The sequence below is a fragment of the Mesoplodon bidens genome (genome assembly GCF_964165515.1).
Source record: "Mesoplodon bidens genome assembly, chromosome: 3".
Classification (NCBI taxonomy): domain Eukaryota; kingdom Metazoa; phylum Chordata; class Mammalia; order Artiodactyla; family Ziphiidae; genus Mesoplodon; species Mesoplodon bidens.
Window position 1 is genome coordinate 138039864 of NC_138178.1, and position 21790 is coordinate 138061653.

Consider the following 21790-nt stretch of genomic DNA (forward strand, 5'->3'; position numbering starts at 1 on the left):
AAATATTTTTACTGCTATAAATATACTATCAAAAAGTTTGGAGATTGTTGCTCAATAAATATTCATTTCCTTTCTCCTTTCACTTTCCCCTTTCACCCTTGGCAGAGAAGCAAAGAATTAACACCTTGATTTGTGGCAGTGTGAATAAATTATAGCCAATTGCAGGAGCTTATGCTGTGTCTTACTCTGACCACTTTTTCTATTTGGCCTCTTGTATTGCCATATATTTTTTAATCACACGAGCTTATTAAACATGGATACAAATGAAAAACAGACTTATTATGTTAGAAATAATAAGTTGCTCATGCATCAAGACTTTGACACACAGGAAGTCTGAATGAATGAATAGAAAAGTTTCCAAGTTATTAAAATGTTCTGGTACCTGATTTATTCATTTGCTATACCTGTAATTCTTAGGTGGATGAAGCTCCTTTACTTCCTGAGGCCTGAAGAAACAATGTGGTTTCTTAAACTAGGCATTAAAGCAAAGCTGGAAATACTTGTTTTCTGACAGTGCTGGTAGTCATGCTAAGAAGTTGTCCCTCTTTGGCCAGGATTATCCCATTTTTTAGGGCTGTTTGTGTACCTTTATCAAGGTAGAAAGTTTTAATTGCTAAGTAACATGTGTGTAATTGAAGAATAATAGTGTCTGTTACAGTCTTTTAAGATTGACTCAAAAGACTCTTCTGTATTTACTAATTGGGACATTCTTTTGAACCCAGGCTCAGTTTTAGAGATTGCTTGGATGTAATTTTCTAAGGTTTCCTTTCCTGTAAGGAGGGAGACAATATATTTTTGTAATATTGAAGTAATTTTGAAGTAACTAGTATGTTCTCTCCCCATTATCACTTGTTTATGTATTTTCTTCAGAACATATTTATGTAAAATTTAGTAATACAATAGTATTATGATGTGCATTTATTTATTAAGAGTATGCCAGGAAGGAGAGCGGCAGTTAGGTACCCGAACAAGAGCCAGCAAAATAAATTAGTTCTGAAAATTGGGAATAGGGAGCATTTTAAAAACAAGTATTATTTTTGAAACCTCCTTCAGAGCTGTTTTTAGATCTTAATGTAATTCGCTTTATAGTTTAGAGTTGGTATGTTTCCTTTTAAAAGGAAATAATGCATTTATAAAGTCTGAACATTTCAGCCTTAGAATTCTTCTTTAACATTTGAATAGTTTTACTATTGCTTTTTAAAGTGTTACCAATTTATATGTGCTTTCTATATCAATGGTACACTTTTTGTTTTGTTTTAGGTATTTAAACCATGTCAGAGCTGCCTCTCCACAGGACCTTGCTGGAGGCTATACTTCTTCTCTGGCTTGTCACAGAGCACTACAGGATGCATTCAGTGGGCTTTTCTGGCAGCCCAGTTAACCTTTATTTCTCCTCTATAAGATTTGGACCCTGGAGCCGAACCAGGGAGCTAGCAAAAGTAAAGCAGACTTGTAAAATTATAGCCATTTGCAGCTTTACAGCAACAGTATTACCACTAGCAGCTGTGTTAAAGTATTTATAGAGAGCAAATTTCAGAACTAAGCTGAGTAATATAGTGGTTAAATATTTGTGAAAAAGATTTATTTTTTACTTATATTTTTCTGAGAGGGATTGAAGCTGTAAGCCTCATCTAATGGAAGCTATGAATAATTCACCTGTGTATGTTTGAGGTTGACAGACTTGTAAAATCTTTTAAAAAATAAAGCTAGACTTTATACTGTTTTGTGGTTTTTCTCTTATTACAGTGTTTTACTTGAACACACATTAAAAATGCCATTTTGAATACGACATTTAGTGTTAATATCCAAGTCTGTTATTTCTTCTCATAAAATGTTCCATTTTTTCCCCAATGTCTTCTTAATACTAGTCCAGACAAGTGGATATATTTCCTTCTACCAACAGGTTGTGGCAAGTAAAACTTGACCTGTGATAATGTCACTCTCTCAACATTAAGGACTCAGTGCCTGTTTTGAGCAGTGGAAAGTGAGACGAACCTTGATCAATGTGTTATATAGTTCCCAGCTGTGAGCCTCACTTAGGCTAAACCAGAGCAGAGTACTAACCTGCTTTAGTGACAAATTCAAAGAAGTAAGTTAATAAAATTTAATACTTAAAAGGCACCTTTCACCTCAATGTGAGCTCATTTTATGATGAAACCTTGGAGACTGGAATGAATATATTTTAAATGAAATTTCCCTATGAGTAAATTGCACACTCTGGTAGTTTCTGTTGAAACTTCAAAGGCTTTTAGTATACCCAGAATGTTGCTTAAAGAGTTTGGATGTGGATAGGATATATATTTGTAGCATCTCAACCTTGTATGAGTCTGTTACCTAGACAACTGGGTATGGGACATTGTTTCTCAAGGAAATTAAAGGATTTTCTATTAAATCTCCATTACAACAGTTACAGTGGAAAGTTATGTGAAACAAGATTTGTGGGTTATATTAGGGTGGAATATCCATATGTAACAGCTCCATCTTATTTGACTAAGTAGGTATTAATTTCAGGAGTACATCTTCATCTTTATAACACTTCTAACTATCTTTGATAATTGAGAAAACCAAGGCATTGAATAATTGAGTAGGCCAAGATCATATACACAAGTTAGTAAAAAGCCAAAATTAGAACAAAAGTTTTTTATCCAAGTCTAATTCTATCTATAACTCTACTAGTCTGCATCCTATTTCTCATATCTATTAGTTTTCCCCAATAGAGGACTAGCATTTTAAGTACAATACATAAATCTGTTCAAAGAATAGTGAGAACGTTGGACTTGTGGTTAGGGATTTTCTGTACTCAGCTGCCAAAGTAAGGTATCCAGTCTTTAAAAAAGAAACACTATTATTTATTCTCAGTACCTTGTATGATGTATTTAAATGGAAGGAACTAATTATTAACAAAACATTTCAAAGGCTTTCAAAACTTTTTTTTGAGCCTACCTTATTATTGTGGAAATTGCCTGCACCTGATTTGGCAAATCAGTTAAATTCCACCACCCAGATATGTTTGTAATTATTTTGCCCTTACTATGGCCATACTTTGTTCAATAGGCTGGATTTAGAAGTTAACTGACCCTATTAGATCAAAGGGAATGGTGAAAGATAACCTAATGGCAACAATTCACTAGGTAACAAATATTCTACATTGATGAAATTATCCCCAATCCTCCCAGTGATTTCCTCTCTCAGAGACAAAAGGCTGTACAAGTCTTTTCATCTACATGAATTTAATAAGTCTTTTAATATTTTATAACAGTAGCACAGAAACAACTACTGAGCATTAACCTATATGCCAAGCACCGTACTTCATGCTTTATGAATTGTCTAATCCTTGTAACAGTGCTAATATTATTTCCCCATTTTAACAGGTGGAGATGCTAAGGCATGGAGAGGTTCAGCAACCTACCAAAGGTCAATACATCTTAAAAGGAGAAGAGTTTGGATTTGAACCCAAGTGGTTAAACTGCAGAGTCCATGTTCTAGAGATAACTGTCAAACTTATAAACAACAGCTGTACAAAACCAAATCTGAGTAGTCAAACTTCTTAAGACTTCCAGGAAATTTTACGGATCAGGTATCTAGTTCTTATATGGGATATAAGTGACATCAACTAAATAACGGTGTTGATATCCTTGAGAGAAGTCCTGAGGAATTCATTATGTAGAACAGGATTTGACTGCTAACTGCACTCCCTTTTAAGCAGATATTAATGGATTGAATACATTTACATGGTAATTAGGAAGCATTTTCTTTCAATAAATATTTGATTTAAGCTTCTCTTAGAAGTTACCTTTAGGCTGTCAGCAGGTGGTTTGGAATAATCATTTCAAAATCTAATTAAAGTGGCAGAAAACTTGTCAAAAAGTTAACAAAATTAAAAAATTCTATCTAATGAGTGTTCTAGCTGCCATTTTCTAGTGGATTAACCAAGAGTTCAGTTACTAGGTATCACATCACAAAGTTTAGGGTGAGCCAAATTTAAATAATGAAATAATCACATGTTCACTTATCCACTCTGAGGGAAAAAGGAGAGGTTAAAGTGTGTTAATAGAAGCATTTAAGTAATTCTGTTTTCTTTACAATTATATATTGCATATTTTTTCTAATTAAGGGGTGACTAAATGGATCTTACCACTTTACATATGAATAAGATCATTTGCACCCACACTTAATATTTATAGCCTAGCACATGGATGTATCAATACAGTACTAGGAAAAAAGTTCTTATGCCTACTTGCAAATTAATTACCTTCACGTAGATCGGGAGAAGGCAAACTGTAGACCCCTGGCCAAATCCAGGGGCTTCCTTTTTTTGTATGCTCCATGAGTTAAGGTTGGTGTCTGTATATTTTTAAGGTTGGAAAAAGCCAAAGGAATAATATACTTTTTAACATGTGAAAAGCATATGAAATTAAAATTTCAGTGTTCATAGTTTTTTTTTTGAATATGTATGTGTTTATGTATTGTCTATGGCTGCTTTTGGACTACTATGGCAGAGTTGAGAGGCAGCAGAGACCTTATAGCTTAGAAAGCCTAAAATATTAAATGACCCTTTACAGAAAGTTTGCTGACCCTTGACCTACATACACTTGGAGGGGAGGGAGAGGAAGAAAATTAGAAGTCCCAAACTAGCAATCCCTGGCTGAATTAGCCCTCAAGGTTTTGCGTAGGATAGGTTGGGTTGAACTCCAAAACCATTTTAAGTGTCTTTCGATAAGGGATAAAGGCTTCAATTCATTACTTCCCTATACTTCTTACCATTTATTGCCGTCATCTATTTATATTACCTAGCTTCTGAAGGCATTTGAGTTTGTAATTAATGACTTAGATTAGGGGTCCTCAAACTTTTTCTGTAGGACCAGAGAGTAAATATTTTAGGCTCTGTGGGCCAAGAGACAAAACTGAGGCCATTATGTAGATACAAGAGATACAATAAATTGGCACAATTTTTTAAATTAATGGACTTCAAAATATAACTGAGTACATTGTTTGTAGGGCTTTTTGGAGAATTACCTTTCCTTTGATTGGGGTTCTAAGTGTTCCTATCATCAAAATGAATTTTAATTGATCACATGTTGATGGTTATATGTAATGAGATTTTACACATTTCATCTTTTAAAAAGTCTTTTCAGACAGATACTGCCAAATTCTAGAACATGTGATTTTAACTGAACATATACATCACTCGGAAGGCATCTGTAAAACTATGAGATTCTTAATCTCTTGGTATTTGCCTTTTAGCATGTCATTACAATAACACATTAATCACTTCCAATTGAAGATCAGATGGAAGTTCAATTGCAGTTAAATGGATTTTGAAATATGGAAATTTCCTTTGCATTTGCACCAAGGTTCCAAGAATGCTGAACTCAGAAAATACATCCACTGCTAATTTATGAGAATGAAAATCTTGTTTCTTGTTTTAATTTTTGATAGCATGAGAAATGTACAGTTGTAGTCATTTCAGACTACTGCAGTATGTTTCACATTAAAGTTATGTTTGCCTTTTAATTGTAGGTTGATATCTTTGAGAAATATTATCAAGTCTTTAGCAAAAACTAATTTCCAAAGACACTCAGTGTTTTAGAAGTGTTTAAGATTGGTTCTTCTTAAGAAAAATTTCAGTCTTGTCCATGAACCCAAAAAATTGCAGTCATACCTTACAATTGCTAAGCAAATAAAACTTAGGTTAAGCTGAAGAAATTCAGCTTCAATTTCTGACAAAATTCAAGAACTTTGAGGATGGTTAAAGTCCATGAAAGCAAATGAAGTTTATCATTGACATTACTGGTTCACTAACACATGATAGATTCAAATATTTGCTGCAATGTACTTGCTGGTGAATAATATAGTGAATAACTATAGGTTTTAAACACTGTGCATTTTCATAAGCTTTGTAAATTTTTCCAACTAGAGCTTTTTCTACCTGACACTTTTCTTTTTAACCATCATCAGTTATAACACATCAGATTCTACTTCAGGTTTTACAGAATTAGTTTTCTCAGTTTCTTTGAAAGTATTCACCAGTAGTTGTTCCGTGCAGAGTATTCATAGAGGCTAATTCTTCAGTAACTTCAAAGTCAGAATTGATGCCTCAAATAAACAAAAACTGAGCAGTATTAGTAATGTCTATCAACTCATCAAGAGTAAAGAACTACTTGGACACATTACCTTTTTGACTATTGATGGTGCTCCCAATGTTCTCAACTCTGAGCAACTGTCCTTGCCAAAAGGCCAACAGTCCTAGATGAGTTTGCTTTCTCCAGACACATTTCTTAGACTGCTGCTTTCAAACACAATTACTCACCGACAGTAAATGGTTTTCCTTGTTTGGCTTAACAAAAGAGTCACTTGGAGACTTACTTTGGTTGTAGCCTCACTTTCATTTTGTGAAGAAATTCTGCCATGAACTTCCAGTTTAAATATCTAATTTTCTGACAGTTGCTTGCCTGTGAGTTGGAAATACTGTGATGAGTACTTCTTTGAGAAATGTCAAAGTATGTTGTACTTTAGCTCAGGTATGGATGCTTTGTCATCTAATTCAATGTCAAAAAAATTCACACTCTACTGTGCCTTAAAAGCACAACAACATGAATGGCCACTTTTCTTATTTTGGAATGAGGGATACATACTGGTAACAGTAAAATAAAATGTTATAGCTTGGCAATACACATGGCACTCAAAATGTTGTTGACTTATAACAGTGTTACTGTGGTTTGTAGTGTGCTGAGCAGCAGTATGAAGTGATGAGAATCATATCCCATCTGTGTTGCAACTACTCAACTCTGCTGTTATACCATGAGGGCAGCCATAGCCAGTACGTAAACAAATGAGTATGGTGTGTTCTAATAAAACTTTATTTATGGACACTGAAATTCAAATTTCATATAATTTTCATGTCACAAAATATTATTCTTTTGATTCTTTTTCAACCATTTAAAAATATAAGAACCATTCTCAGGTCACTTGCCATACAGCAACACGTGGTGGACCAGATTTGGCCTGCTGGACATAGTCTGCCTATCTCTAATCTAAATAATCTCATTTGTTAGTACTTTTATAGTAATAGTGTAGGAGTACTTCTATAAAACTTAGCTACACTCTTCAACTAAGGATAACTGTAAAATGATTAGTTCTTTCCTAGTTAGCATGCAATTATCCTACCTTCAAAAACTATTTTCCCAAGAGAAAGACAATATTTAAACATATTTATCTAATAAAATATTAGATATATTTGATGATAAAATTATAACATAAAAATGTATTTAGTAGACTTATTTAAATTTTAATTTGATAATCCCCAATTTATAAGACAGGGCAAAATATAAGGGTTCAATACTAAAGTAACTGAATGCTAAAATATTAGAAATCATACAAATGATATTTCACTACATAAAGGTCTAGTGGGGAGCTGGAGAAAATATTTCCAATTAAGTGATTGAAGCAATTTGTGTTTTTTCTTCCTAAAAGTCTTTATCTGTCCTCTGGCGTTTAGTAGGTGGATCTTCATGATTGTCTGTAACAAATCCAGAAAACCTATATTAGGTAAGATACTTAACATTTGAAAATACTTTTAAAAAGCAAATAATACAGGCATTTTAAAGATTTTTAATCTAATTAACTTACACATGAAATAGTAACATTCCTGTGGATTTATTATTTTAATGAAGTAGACTACTAGACTGAACAGTAAATCATACTAAAATTTGTAAAATTGTGAGAAAGTAGTCACAATTGAATGGCAAAGGGTCTTGAACTGAAATATCTAACTAGAATTAGTTTAACCTATTTCCAAGTTTAAAAAATAATATAAAATATATATGTAGCCCCAGAAAGTTATATGAAAAGTATTACAGATTACATTTAATTTCCCAGAAATTGCTCACCTCCATTTAGGGTCTGGTTCTTGTAAAGTATAGCAGCAGGAATCCGAAAAGTGATGCATAACATTTCCTTGTTAGGGGCCACATTTCTTACTAGGTGAACTGAACTGCATGCCTCCAAGGAGATGCCTAACACAGTTCCAGCTTGTTGCTGAACATCCTTAGCAGGATTAGCATCTTTGGAAAAGCTGTAACAGTGCACAATGGGAAAAAGCTCACTGTCGCATGGCTGTCCATCTAAGAGTGATTTGAAAGCACTGAGAAACTCAATAGCCTTTGCTGGTAAGTTCATGACAATGTGCACAGAGTGTTTTCTTTCTTTTGACAGTGGTCCCAGCTGCTTCATTAATTCTTCTCTGACTGGTCCTTGGAGGAAGTCTTTCCCATCCAAGTTAAAGACTTTCACCTTTTGGTCCACTTTATTTAATTTACAATTGTGTAGTAACCATTTATGGGATTCAGGATTGAGATCATTAGCAAATACAGTGCAGTTTTTCTTTGCTACTGGAATGGCAAAGGGCCCAACCCCAGCAAAAACATCAAATAGGACATCCCCAGGTTTGAGAAGTTCTGTGATACGGCTGTGTTCTGTGGAGAGACGAGGATTCCAATAGACTTTTGAAAAATCAAATTCATAAGTGTAGTTGTTTTCTCGAACCTGAAAAAGGTATTATGCTTTTGGTTAAACTGCTTAGTCTTAAGTTCTAGTCACTGATATTGGATGGATGCACTCACAGACATACACACATTTAAATTTAGTATTATTAAGAGCAAAACAGTGCATTTAAAGGCATTTTAATTAGAATTCTGGTGTTTACGCTATACTTGAGGCCACTTAATATCTTGCATTAGACGTTTTCATGAGAAAAGTTATCTCTTCAAAGCCAAATGGCTCTCCATCTCATCCTAAAGGGCTATAAAGTGGTTCTCCAATCACACTAGGAATTTTTCAGATAGGCCGATTGACTGGCTTAATTATACTCTCTCCTGTCACCTGATAGAAATAAAACCTACACTTTGAAACAACACACTACACATATCTTCATGGTGGGTAGCTAAGTTGCAGACAGCACTTCCACACAGCAAACAAGCTTCCCTCCTTAGTTTTGTTTGTCAGGGGGAGTCATGATAGATGTGTCATGTGTCATTGAATTTGGAGGTATTTTGCTATGTTTTCAGACAGTTACTTGGACTTTTCAGGTTTCATGTCTATAAATAGAGCCAGTGTATAGAACAAATTATTCCCCTATTTTCTCCTTTCCCAAATCTGAGTTTTCATGGATAAACTAAATACATACAGTGAAGCAAAGTCTTGAACAAAATTAAGACTTTGCAGCATTTCTTTGGGGATTATCATAAACATGATAGAAAATAGAAAACAAAACTAAAATTACAGTTGTAGAATGTGACCTCACCCATCATCTTAAGCCCCTTATTTTAACAGATGAAGAATCAAAGGCCAGAAAGTTCCTAAGTTCTATAAATCTGATAGAGATATCTTCTGTATTCTCTCTTCATGGACCTTAATTCCAAATTTGTACATATTTTTTTCTTCCTGACCACATCAGATGCTCTGGCCATATTATTAAGGTTCCAGTATTGGAAATGTTTCTTTATGATTCTGCCAACTAAAAGTCTTTCTAGGTATGTAACTTGGAACGCTTAAATATGTCAGGATGCTTTTTCCAAAATCTCCTTTCTACTCCCCTTTTAAACTCTTTAGTGTGAATCACAGTTCTAGCTTAAAAAATTAGATTCTAAGTTTCCCTCTGGTTTTATCATGCTCTTTGATTTCTCGCTCCCTTAGTAAAGCATGACTTTCAGCAGATTCACTTTAGGAATCTTTTTACCTCACAATATACACACATACTGAAATGTTGCATGAGCTCCTAACGTTAAACTTAAATGTGATTCTGTTTGAAGCAAAGAAATTATACTGAATTTTTACATTTATTTGACAGTATAAATATTAGGTATAAAGTATGTCCTTAAGAACAAGCTTTAGTTGACTTAGGAAATCAATCACAAGGCATTTATAAAATTACAGAAGTTCTCAGAACTTTTAGATGTTCTTTCTGAGAAGAATGATACTATCTGTTACCCTAAGGGTCAGTACCAAGAAAAGAACATGCACAGTGTTCAATCAGGGTATGCCTAAAGTTTAGTAGGTCTTCATGTCGGCTGAGATAAGCACTGTTATTACCAAAGGATTCATATTCAAATCTTTCTTGCCGTAACAGACCTCATACATTATACATAAGTAGTAGGCAGTGGAGGTTTGGTGTACAGGGAAAGACTATGCATGGACTCGAGTCAGAAGCCTTGCTCCAAACACTCTGCTCAGTCATTCCTAGTTATTTCATCTGCATAAAGTGAATATGAATAACAACAACCATTATCTTGTGGGTCTCTTAGGATTTGTTATATTTAAAGCATTTAGCTCAGGACGTAAAAGTAAGTGTGTAGTAAGTAGTAAGTAAGTAAGTAGGTATTTTAATATTCTGACACTATTAAATTCTGGAGAAATATTGGCCCAGAATCTTTAAATTATTTTGCATAAGTTCTCTCCTGAGTTTTATAAAGTCCTGTTTAAAAGATATGACTAACATTTTAAGAGTGGCTTTTGTTATTAAAATTATGGAGAGAGTTTAACCTATTTCTTAGCTTGGGTACAAAATTTCACATAATGTTAACATGTAATTATCTAAGGGGCTTAAAAAAGGTTTATTATATCCAACACTCCAGAGGATTTTGGGGGTGGAAGATAAGAAAGTGGTTTATACCAGGAATCTGTTCCTACATATTTTAAATTATTTTTTCTTTGAAATAGATTTGTTTTGTTTTTCTTATAAAAGAAATATGTGCTCAGTAGAAAAATATAAAGATGATGACAAAGGTCACCAGTAACTATACCAAATAAAAATACGCTCACTGTTAATGTTCTGGTGTGTATGCATATTTACATACTTAAAATTATCATAGTTAAAATGGAACTATGTTATATATACTGTTCTACAATTTATTTTTTGTCACTTAACATGTCAGTGGACAATTTATTTTAAGTATGGAGCTAAATGTAAATAATCTTTAATGATGGAGTATTCCATTGTATTGTTATACCAAAATGTAATCAATTATCTACTGATGACATTTAGGTTGTTTCCATTTCTTTGTTTGTTTTATTTATTATTATAAAAATGATGGGGGCTTCCCTGGTGGCGCAGTGGTTGAGAGTCTGCCTGCCGATGCGGGGGACACGGGTTCGTGCCCCAGTCCGGGAAGATCCCACATGCCGTGGAGCGGCTGGGCCCGTGAGCCATGGCCGCTGAGCCTGCGCATCCGGAGCCTGTGCTCCACAACCGGAGAGGCCACAGTAGTGAGAAGCCCGCGTACTGCACAAAAAAAATGATGCAGGGACTTCCCTGGTGGTCCAGTGGTTAAGACTCTGTGCTTCCACTGCAGGGGGTGGGAGTTTGATTCCTGGTCAGGGAACTAAGATCCCACATGCCACACGGTGCAACCAAAAGAGGAAAAAAAAAAAAATGATGCAGAACCTAGTACGTACATCATCACAGTTTTGTCCAATTATATCCTTGAGATAACTTCCTATAAATGGAATGCTAGGTCAAAGGATGTATCTATTCAAAACTGCAATATATTACCATATACTCTTCCTGACTGTATCAAATTTGCACTCCCGTCAATAGTTTATGTAAATGCTCACATTCTCACATATTCATCAATACTGGGTATTATATATTCTTAATCTTTGTTATCTATTCTGATTTCAAACATTAATCTTGATATACACTATATTAGGAGACAATAAAATACTCCATACCTTGGTCATCATATTCTCCTCTCCAGATAGCACTTCCATTTGGAAATTTCGGTAGGTATTATCAATGTTATTAATTTTATTTACCGCTGAGGTGATTCCTGGATTTTTGTCAATCATAACTTGGCCTAAAGGCAGAGAATTCATAATAAATATTGCTGTTTGGTTGCAAAATAAAAGGTAAAACTGCAGGTATGAAATTGATGTGAACTATATTTTCTTTTGGTTTATAGACAAAACCTGCATCTAGTGTGTATAAAGAGGCATGCAATTCTAAAAATTCAACAGATTACTAAAGTTAATGTCTGACAGCCCCCAATGCAAACACACACAAAAAATGTGTGGGTACATTTATAAAAAATTTTTTTTGAGGAGTTCTGTTCTACCTAATATTTTTCCATGTCTTTTACTTAGTCTTCTCAAATGTATCAATACAGCAGTAAGCAAACAGACCATAGGGAATTGGTTAAAAAACAGAAAGAAGAGATGTAAGGACTTTGGGAACAAATGGTCCCAGAAAACACCAGCCTGTCCTCATTGGCCTCAAACCAAATGTTTGCTTGATTGTGTATCTGAAACAGATACTTGCACTTTGGAGACACATACCAGCAAAATAATGTTTTCAAATAAAAGAAACATAGATTCTTTAGAGTTTTATCTAAATAAAATGTTCATTTACTTAAATTGTTCTTTATGTCAAATATTTACCAGAGCAGAAAAAGGTACAAGGATAAAGTACACCAGCAATGGTATACTGATGCCCTATAATCAAAGTCTACATCTCTGTCAGCACTTTATTATAAGAATCTATACACTGACTGGTCCAAGATGGCGGAGCAGAAGGATGTGCTGTCACTCCCTCTTGTGAGAACACTGGAATCACAAATAACTGCGGGACAGTCATCAACAAAAAGACACTAGAACTCACCAAAAATGATACCCCACATCCAAAGACAAAGGAGAAGCCACAATGAGATGGTAGGAGGGGTGCAATCACAATGAAATCAAATCCCCTAACTGCTGGGTGGGTGACTCACAAACTAGAGAACACTTATACCACAGAAGTCTACCCACTGGAGTGAAGGTTCTGAGCCCCACGGCAGGCTTCCAAACCTGGGGGTCTGGCAACAGGAGGAGGAATTCCTAGAGAATCAGACTTTGAAGGCTAGTGGGATTTCATTGCAGGACTTCGACAGGACTGGGGGAAAGAGAGACCACTCTTGGAGGGCACACACAAAGTAGTGTGTGCATCAGGACCCAGGGGAAGGAGCAGTGACCCCAGGGGAGACTGAACCAGACCTACCAGCTAGTGTTGGAGGGTCTCCTGCAGAGGTGGGTGGGAGGGCTATGGCTCACAGTGGGGACAAGGACACTGGCAGCAGAAGTTCTCGGAAGTACTCCTTGGTGTGAGCCCTCCCAGAGTCCACCATTAGCCCCACCAAAGAGCCCGGGTAGGCTCCAGTGTTGGGTCACCTCAGGCCAAACAGACAACAGGGAGGGAAACCAGCCCAACCCATCAGCAGTCAAGTGGATTAAAGTTTTACTGAGCTCTGCCCACCAGAGAAACAGTCAGCTCTACCCACCATGAGTCCCTCTCATCAGGAAACTTGCACAAGCCTCTTAGATAGCCTCATCCACCAGAGGGCAGACAGCAGAAGCAAGAAGAACTACAATCCTGAAGCCTGTGGAACAAAAACCACATTCACAGAAAGATAGACGAGATGAAAAGGCAGAGGGCTATGTACCAGATGAAGGAACAAGATAAAACCCCAGAAAAACAACTAAATGAAGTGGAGGTAGGCAGCCTTCAAGAAAAAGAAGTCAGAATAATGATAGTGAAGATGATCCAGGACCTCGGAAAAAGAATAGAGGCAAAGATCGAGAAGATGCAAGACATGTTTAACAAAGACCTAGAAGAATTAAAGAACAAACAAACAGATGAACAATACAATAACTGAAATGAAAACTACACTAGAAGGAATCAATAGCAGAATAAATGAGGCAGAAGAACGGATAAGTCACCTGGAAGACAGAATGGTGGAATTCACTGCTGCAGAACAGAATAAAGAAAAAAGAATTAAATGAAGACAGTTTAAGAGGCCTCTGGGACAAATTTAAACAAAACAACATTTGCATTATAGGGGTCCCAGAAGGAGAAGAGAGAGAGAAAGGACCCGAGAAAATATTTGAAGAGATTATAGTCGAAAACTTCCCTAACATGGGAAAGTAAATAGCCACCCAAATCCAGAAACTGCAGAGAGTCCCATACAGGATAAACCCAAGGAGAAACACACCAAGACACAAAGTAATCAAAATGGCAAAAATTAAAGACAAAGAAATATTATTGAAAGCAGCAAGGGAAAAATCAGAAATAACATACAAGGGAACTCCTATACGGTTAACAGCTGATTTCTCAGCAGAAACTCTACAAGCCAGAAGGGAGTGGCATGATATACTTAAAGTGACGAAGGGGAAGAACCTACAACCAAGATTACTCTACCTGGCAAGGATCTCATTCAGATTCGACAGAGAAATCAAAAGCTTTACAGACAAGCAAAAGCTAAGAGAATTCAGCACCACCAAACCAGCTCTACAAAAAATGCTAAAGGAACTTCTCTAAGTGGGAAACACAAGAGAAGAAAAGGACCTACAAAAACCCAAAACAATTAAGAAAATGGTCATAGGAACATACATATCGATAATTACCTTAAACGTGAGTGGATTAAATGCTCCAAACAAAAGACACAGGCTCAAATGGATACAAAAACAAGACCCATCTATATGCTGTCTACAAGAGACCCACTTCAGACCTAGGGACACATACAGACTGAAAGTGAGGGGATGGTAAAAGATATTCCATGCAAATGGAAATCAGAAGAAAGCTGGAGTAACAATACTCATATCAGATAAAATAGACTTTAAAATACAGAATGTTACAAGAGACAAGGAAGGACACTACATAATGATCAAGGGGTCAATCCAAGAAGAAGATATAACAATTATAAATATATATGCACCCAACACAGGAGCACCTCAATACATAAGGCAACTGCTAACAGCTATAAAAGAGGAAATTGACAGTAACACAATAATAGTGGGAGACTTTAACACCTCACTTACACCAGTGGACAGATCTTCCGAACAGAAAATTAATAAGGAAACACAAGCTTTAATGACACAATAGACCACACAGATTTAATTGATATTTATAGGACATTCCATCCAAAAACAGCACATTACACTTTCTTCTCAAGTGTGCACAGAACATTCTCCAGGACAGATCACATCTTGGGTCACAAATCAAGCCTTAGTAAATTTAAGAAAACTGAAATCATATCAAGTATCTTTTCTGGCCACAATGCTATGAGATTAGAAATGAATTAAAGGGAAAAAAAACGTAAAAAATACAAACACATGGAGGCTAAACAATACGTACTAAATAACCAGGAGATCACTGAAGGAATCAAAGAGGAAATCAAAAAATAACTACAGACAAATGACAATGAAGACATGACGATCCAAAACCTATGGGATGCAGCAAAAGCAGTTCTAAGAACTTTATAGCTATACAAGCCTACCTCAAAAAACAAGAAAAATCGCAAATAAAGAATCTAACCTTACACCTAAAGGAACTAGAGAAAGAAGAACAAACAAAACCCAAAGTTAGCAGAAGGAAAGAAATCACAAAGATCAGAGCAGAAATAAATGAAATAGAAACAAAACAAAAGCAAAGATCAATAAAACTTAAAGCTGGTTCTTTGAGAAGGTAAACAAAATTGATAAACCATTAGCCAAACTCATCAAGAAACAGAGGGAGAGGACTCAAATCAATAAAATTAGAAATGAAAAAGGAGAGGTTAAAACAGACACTGCAGAAATACAAAGCACCCTAAGAGATTACTACCAGCAACTCTATGCCAATAAAATGGACAACCTGGAAGAAATGGACAAATTCTTAGAAAGGTATAACCTTCCAAGACTGAACCAGGAAGAAATAGAAAGTATTAACAGACCAACCACAAGTAACGAAATTGAAACTGTGATTAAACATCTTCCAACAAACAAAAGTCCAGGACCAGATGGCTTCACAGGTGAATTCTATCGAATATTTAGAGAAGAGCTAACACCCATCCTTCTCAAACTCTTCCAAAAACTGAAGAGGAAGGAACACTCCGAAACTCATTCTATGACGCCACCATCACCCTGATACCAAAACCAAAGATACTACAAAAAAAGAAAATTACAGACCAATATCACTGATGAATATAGATGCAAAAATCCTCAACAAAATACTAGCAAATAGAATCCAACAACACATTAAAAGGATCATACACCATGATCAAGTGAGATTTATCCAAGGGCTGCAAAGATTCTTCAATATATGCAAATCAATCAATGTGATACACCATATTTACAAATTGAAGAATAAAAACCACATGATCATCTCAATAGATGCAGAAAAAGCTTTTGACAAAATTCAACACCCATTTATGATAAAAACTCTTCAGAAAGTGGGCATAGAGGGAACCTACCTCAACATAATAAAGGCCATATATGACAAACCCACAGCAAACATCATTCTCAACGGTGAAAAACTGAAAGCATTTCCTCTAAGATCAGGAACAAGACAAGGATGTTCACTCTCACCACTATTATTCAACATAGTTTTGGAAGTCCTAGCCACAGCAATCAGAGGAGAAAAAGAAATACAAATTGGAAAAGAAGAAGTAAAACTCACTGTTTGCAGATGACATGATACTATACATAGAGAATCCTAAAGATGCCACCAGAGAACTACTAGAGCTAATCAATGAATTTGGTAAAGTTGCAGGATACAAAATTAATGCACAGAAATCTCTTGCCTTCCTCTACACTAATGATAAAAAATCTGAAAGAGAAATTAAGGAAACACTCCCATTTACCATTGCAACAAAAAGAATAAAATACTTAGGAATAAACCTACCTAGGGAGATAAAAGACCTGTATGCAGAAAACTATAAGACACTGATGAAAGAAATTAAAGATGATACCAACAGATGGAGAGATATACCATGTTCTTGGATTGGAAGAATCAATATTGTGAAAATGACTCTACTACCCAAAGCAATCTACAGGTTCAATGCAATCCGTATCAAATTACCAATGGCATTTTCTACAGAACTAGAACAAAAAAATCTTAAAATTTGTATGGAGACACAAAAGACCCCAAATAGCCAAAGCAGTCTTGAGGGAAAAAAGAGGAGCTGGAGGAATCAGACTCCCTGATTTCAGACCATACTACAACACTACAGTAATCAGGACAATATGGTACTGGCACAAAAACAAAATATAGATCAATGGAACAGGATAGAAAGCCCAGAGATAAACCCACACACCTATGGTCAACTAATCTATGACAAAGGAGGCAAGGATATACAATGGAGAAAAGACAGTCTCTTCAATAAGTGGTGCTGGGAAAACTGGACAGCTACATGTAGAAGATTGAAATTAGAACACTCCCTAACACCATACACAAAAATAAACTCAAAATGGATTCGAGACCTAAATGTAAGACCAGACACTATAAAACTCTTAGAGGAAAACATAGGAAGAACACTCTTTCACATAAATCACAGCAAGATCTTTTTCGATCCACCTCTTAGAGTAATGGAAATAAAAACAGAAATAAACAAATGGGACCTAATTAAACTTAAAAGCTTTTGCACAGCAAAGGAAACCATAAACAAGATGAAAAAACAACCCTCAGAATGGGAGAAAATATTTGCAAATGAATCAACGGACAAAGAAGGATTAATCTCCAAAATATATAAGCAGCTCATGCAGCTCAATATTAAAAAAAAAAAACAACCCAATCCAAAAATGGGCAGAAGACCTAAATAGACATTTCTCCAAAGAAGACATACAGATGGCCATGAAGCACATGAAAAGCTGCTCAATATCACTAATTATTAGAGAAATGCAAATCAAAAGTACAATGAGGTATCACCTCACACCAGTTAGAATGGGCATCATCAGAAAATCTACAAACAACAAATGCTGGAGAGGGTGTGGAGAAAAGCGAACGCTCTTGCACTGTTGGTGGGAATGTCAATTGATACAGCCACTATAGAGAACAGTATGGAGGTTTCTTATAAAACTAAAAATAGAATTACCATATGACCCAGCAATCCCACTACTGGGCATATACCCTGAGAAAACCATAATTCAAAAAGACACATGCACCCCAATGTTCATTGCAGCACTATTTACAATAGCCAGGTCATGGAAGCAACCTATATGCCCATCGACAGACAAATGGATAAAGAAGATGTGGTACATATATACAATGGAATATTACTCAGCCATAAAAAGGAGCGAAATTGGGTCATTTGTAGAGACGTGGATGGACCTAGAGACTGTCATACAGAGTGAAGTAAGTCAGAAAGAGAAAAACAAATATTGTATATTAATGCATATATGCGGAACCTAGAAAAATGGTACAGATGAACCGGTTTGCAGGGCAGAAAGTGAGACACAGATGTAGAGAACAAACATATGGACACCAAGGGGGGAAAGCGGCTGGGGGTGGTGGTGGTGGTGGGATGAATTGGGAGATTGGGATTGACATGTATACACTGATGTGTATAAAATGGATGACTAATAAGAACCTGCTGTATAAAAAAATAAATAAAATTAAATTAAAAAAAAAAAAAGGAATCTGGGCTTCCTTGGTGGCGCAGTGGTTGAGAGTCCGCCTGCCGATGCAGGGGACACGAGTTCGTGCCCCGGTCCGGGAAGATCCCACATGCCGCGGAGCAGCTGGGTCCGTGAGCCATGGCCGCTGAGCCTGTGCATCGGGAGCCTGTGCTCCGCAAGGGGAGAGGCCACAACAGTGAGAGGCCCGCGTAACAAAAAAAAAAAAGGAATCTGTACACTATCTCCTCGTATAAGGAAAGATAACTTGATCTGTAAGTTATTATAAAGTACTCCATAATACAAGTATGCTTAAATACAACCAGAATTTGTCCAATTTCTCTCTGATAGTTAAATACCTGATTTTGAATATGATAATGTCAATAAACTCTTGTCAATCGTTGTTTTTATCTTGTTCTGCTTCAGGTATCAGAACTCAATTTTTAAGGTACAGTAGTTAGTTTGAAATGAGGAATGAAATTAAAAAACATATTCTGAAGGTCTATAGTAATAGCTTTAGAATTACCACTGTATGAAAATGTTTCATTTTTAATCTATGAGTGCCCCTTTATGAAAGAGAGTTTATAAAATAAGAGTGCTAAAAGGAGTGTTGAGTTAGGATAGGCAATGACTCATAGGAAAGCCTATACTTGACATTTGCACCTGGTCATAATTATAAGTATCTGCTTAAGTATTTATTATGTTACCACTATGCATTATCAGCTCCTTTCATCAATAAAAACAAAGGAAATGCATAATAGCATAGCTCTGAAATCCTACCCATGCAAAACACTGAGCACTACATTTTAAAGCTGAAAATAATTCTCAGAAGTTCTGACAATTACTCTACATTAAAAAAAATTAATCTGGAGAATGCATGGACATTAAATATTTATATAAGAACAAGTGCGATTTTGATTAGTCTTCTATTTCTTTCTTATCCCAAAGCATAAAAGACCCACGCTTCAACTTTGGGCTACAGAGGTAAGAGATACACAGCAGTGTTTCTAAAAGGCTAGGAGCACTAAAAATGTATGATGCCTGACATACAGAAGAGGCTCAGTTAACTGAATCAATGAAAGCATGACTAAACCGTGTCTTGCCCTTCTGACTATGAAACACTCATGAAACCTAGCATTCAAGATAGTCCTGAAGGACTAATAAGTCCTGTATACCAAAATAATAAACTGCCAAAGAGTTCTACAAAAGCAAGTGATTCAAGTTTATGTTTACGTATTGTGTACACAAAAGCTTAAATTGATATTTAGAGATTGCTATGACTCTGGGAAGAGTATTCCAAAATGGCCCTCAAAAGAAAGAATATGTAGCTTAAGATCCAGCTTAAAGTTAAAATGATAAAATGTCCTGCTTCTGTAATTCGGCATTAAAAAAAAAATTTTAACAAAAATTAGAACTTCCTAATTGCTTTCTAATATGTGAATATTACTAAGACACACCTACCAATTAAATGCTTGTAAGGTAGTTGATGATCTCGAAGGTTCAGGTGGGCAATATGTCCAACTCTGCTAAACCCTGAAGTCACATCTTGACCTTCAGGAAGCACAGCTTTCAAGATTTCTTCTGACTTAAAGTTTTCATAAGTTAGTTCCAAGTTATATTTAGATATCTGTGGATTGACATTCAGCTGCTTTAAAATACTGAGTTCTCCTTTCTCAAAGGAATCATGAGTAAACATTTTATAGGGATCCAACATAATTAGTCTACTTTCTTCATCTTCTGGATCTTCAATCACACGTTTTATGCCTGGGCGCTGCAGTGCTGCCCTTTTAAGGGATCGCATCAATTTATTGACTATTTCTTTCCTCACTTTAAGCACTGGGATGGTGATTGTCTTTTTAAAAGCTGTTCTATCAAGTTCTGTCATTCCTCGAACATCAGAGGGGGGTGAAAACAATTCAGAGTCTCTCTGATTTGTTTCTATTTCAGGCATGGTTGAGAATCTTTTTCTTTGATCCAACAAGAAAATACCAGGTGTTCTGCTAAGCTTCTGTATCAGTGATGCCCAAGCTAGTGGAATCAATGATTCTGCTTCAGTTATTCTACAGCTTTCCACTTTGAGAAGTCTTCTTGAGAATCCAAATGGCCTCCATAAGATCCTAAAAAAAGTATTAATTAAAAGAAATACGATAAAGTTACAAATTAACAACATGTTCACAATAGGTCTTGAGGATAAAAATTTAAATTCACTACTGTTTTAAATAGCCTGTTAAATGCTGATAATTAAAACTTTTAGTGGTATGTGAGGAGTATACTATCTTTTCTAGGATAGGATGACTGGAAGATTTGAAACTTCAATCCACCTGCTGCCAGGACTAGGCTTAGTGATCCATCACCCTCCTTATAGTCAATAAACCTCCCCACCCACACTTTTCTACAGAACATGTTTGGGATTAGAAGGCTGAAGTTTAAGTTAAAGGATCATCTCTAAATGAAATGGTCACTATATTTATGATTTTACCAATGTCAATTTTTAAAAGGATATTCTTATGGATGCTTAATGGGTCAGATGTTGTACTAAATGCTTTATGCACATTGTCAATCTTGGGAGGTGTGTGATATCACATTCTCATCTCATTACAGTATACAAGTAAACTAAAGCTCAGAAGTAGGTAAATTGACCCGAAGTCTCGTTGCTGGTAAGTGGTTGAGCGAGGATTAAAATCCAGCGCCTGCGCTCTTAATCTATTTCTACGTCGTCTTCGATGTTTTACTGCCACAAGTCCTGCCTATAACTAGAGGTTTCAGTATTTTGAGGACGAGAACTTTGCTAAGTGTTATATGCACATCCCAGTAGCAGTATCAGTTATTAATTTTGCCTTCTGGAATACCGAAGAAGTAATTGTCAGAAGAAAGGGCCCTGCCCGGGAACCCTGTAAAGCAACTGTCATAGTTCACAGTCAGGGTTCAAACTGGGTCTGTGTGATGTGTGATCTTGGGTAAATTACTTATTGTGAGTCTCGTCTTTCCGCATGTAAAATGTGGCTAAAGGCGCTATCGGAAAGCTTTTGAAAAGATGAAACACTCCTCACTCCCCCGTACTCAGACCTAGGCTCCGCACCAGATGGTGGGTGATCTCGTGACGTTTCCGCCCCTAGAGAGCGCGAGGCGGAGAGAGCAACCACAAGCGGACCCGTACCGCCACCGGACCCTCAGCCTCTTCGAACTATCAAGGGCACCGCGGCCGCCACCTCACCAGCGTCACCATCCCATTTCTCTGCGTCGCCCAGCACCTGGCTCCAAGACCAGACCCTCACCTCATGCTCTGGTGCAACTCGGAAATGGGTCGCAGGCGGGTGGGCGGGCCCTCGATGACACCATCAATGTTCGCCGCCGAGGGTCGAGCGTCATCAGATCACGTCGATTCCTCCTTTCT

General features: G+C 36.3%; 2 protein-coding genes across 3 annotated transcripts in view; one reads left to right on the forward strand and one right to left on the reverse strand.

Annotated features, from left to right (window-relative positions):
• The window catches only part of MNAT1 (MNAT1 component of CDK activating kinase), a 220246-nt gene extending 213540 nt beyond the window's left edge, over positions 1-6706 (forward strand). Inside the window, exon 8 of one of the 2 annotated variants that reach the window (XM_081230286.1) lies at positions 3372-6706. In XM_081230286.1, the coding sequence (XP_081086412.1) occupies positions 3372-3384 (13 nt within the window). In that variant the 3' untranslated portion in view covers positions 3385-6706. Of the gene's footprint in view, positions 1-1260; positions 1722-3371 lie in introns of those variants that run through there. The other variant, XM_081230283.1, reaches the window with a different exon arrangement.
• Positions 6707-6837: 131 nt separating this feature from the next.
• TRMT5 (tRNA methyltransferase 5) lies at positions 6838-21750 on the reverse strand. Its single transcript, XM_081230281.1, has 5 exons — positions 21672-21750; positions 19858-20513; positions 11728-11852; positions 7890-8544; positions 6838-7519 (listed from the first exon to the last, which is right to left on the reverse strand). Exons 1-5 carry the CDS (start codon positions 21674-21676, stop codon positions 7467-7469), a joined length of 1494 nt encoding a protein of 497 aa, XP_081086407.1. The 5' UTR covers positions 21677-21750; the 3' UTR covers positions 6838-7466.
• Positions 21751-21790: the final 40 nt, after the last annotated feature.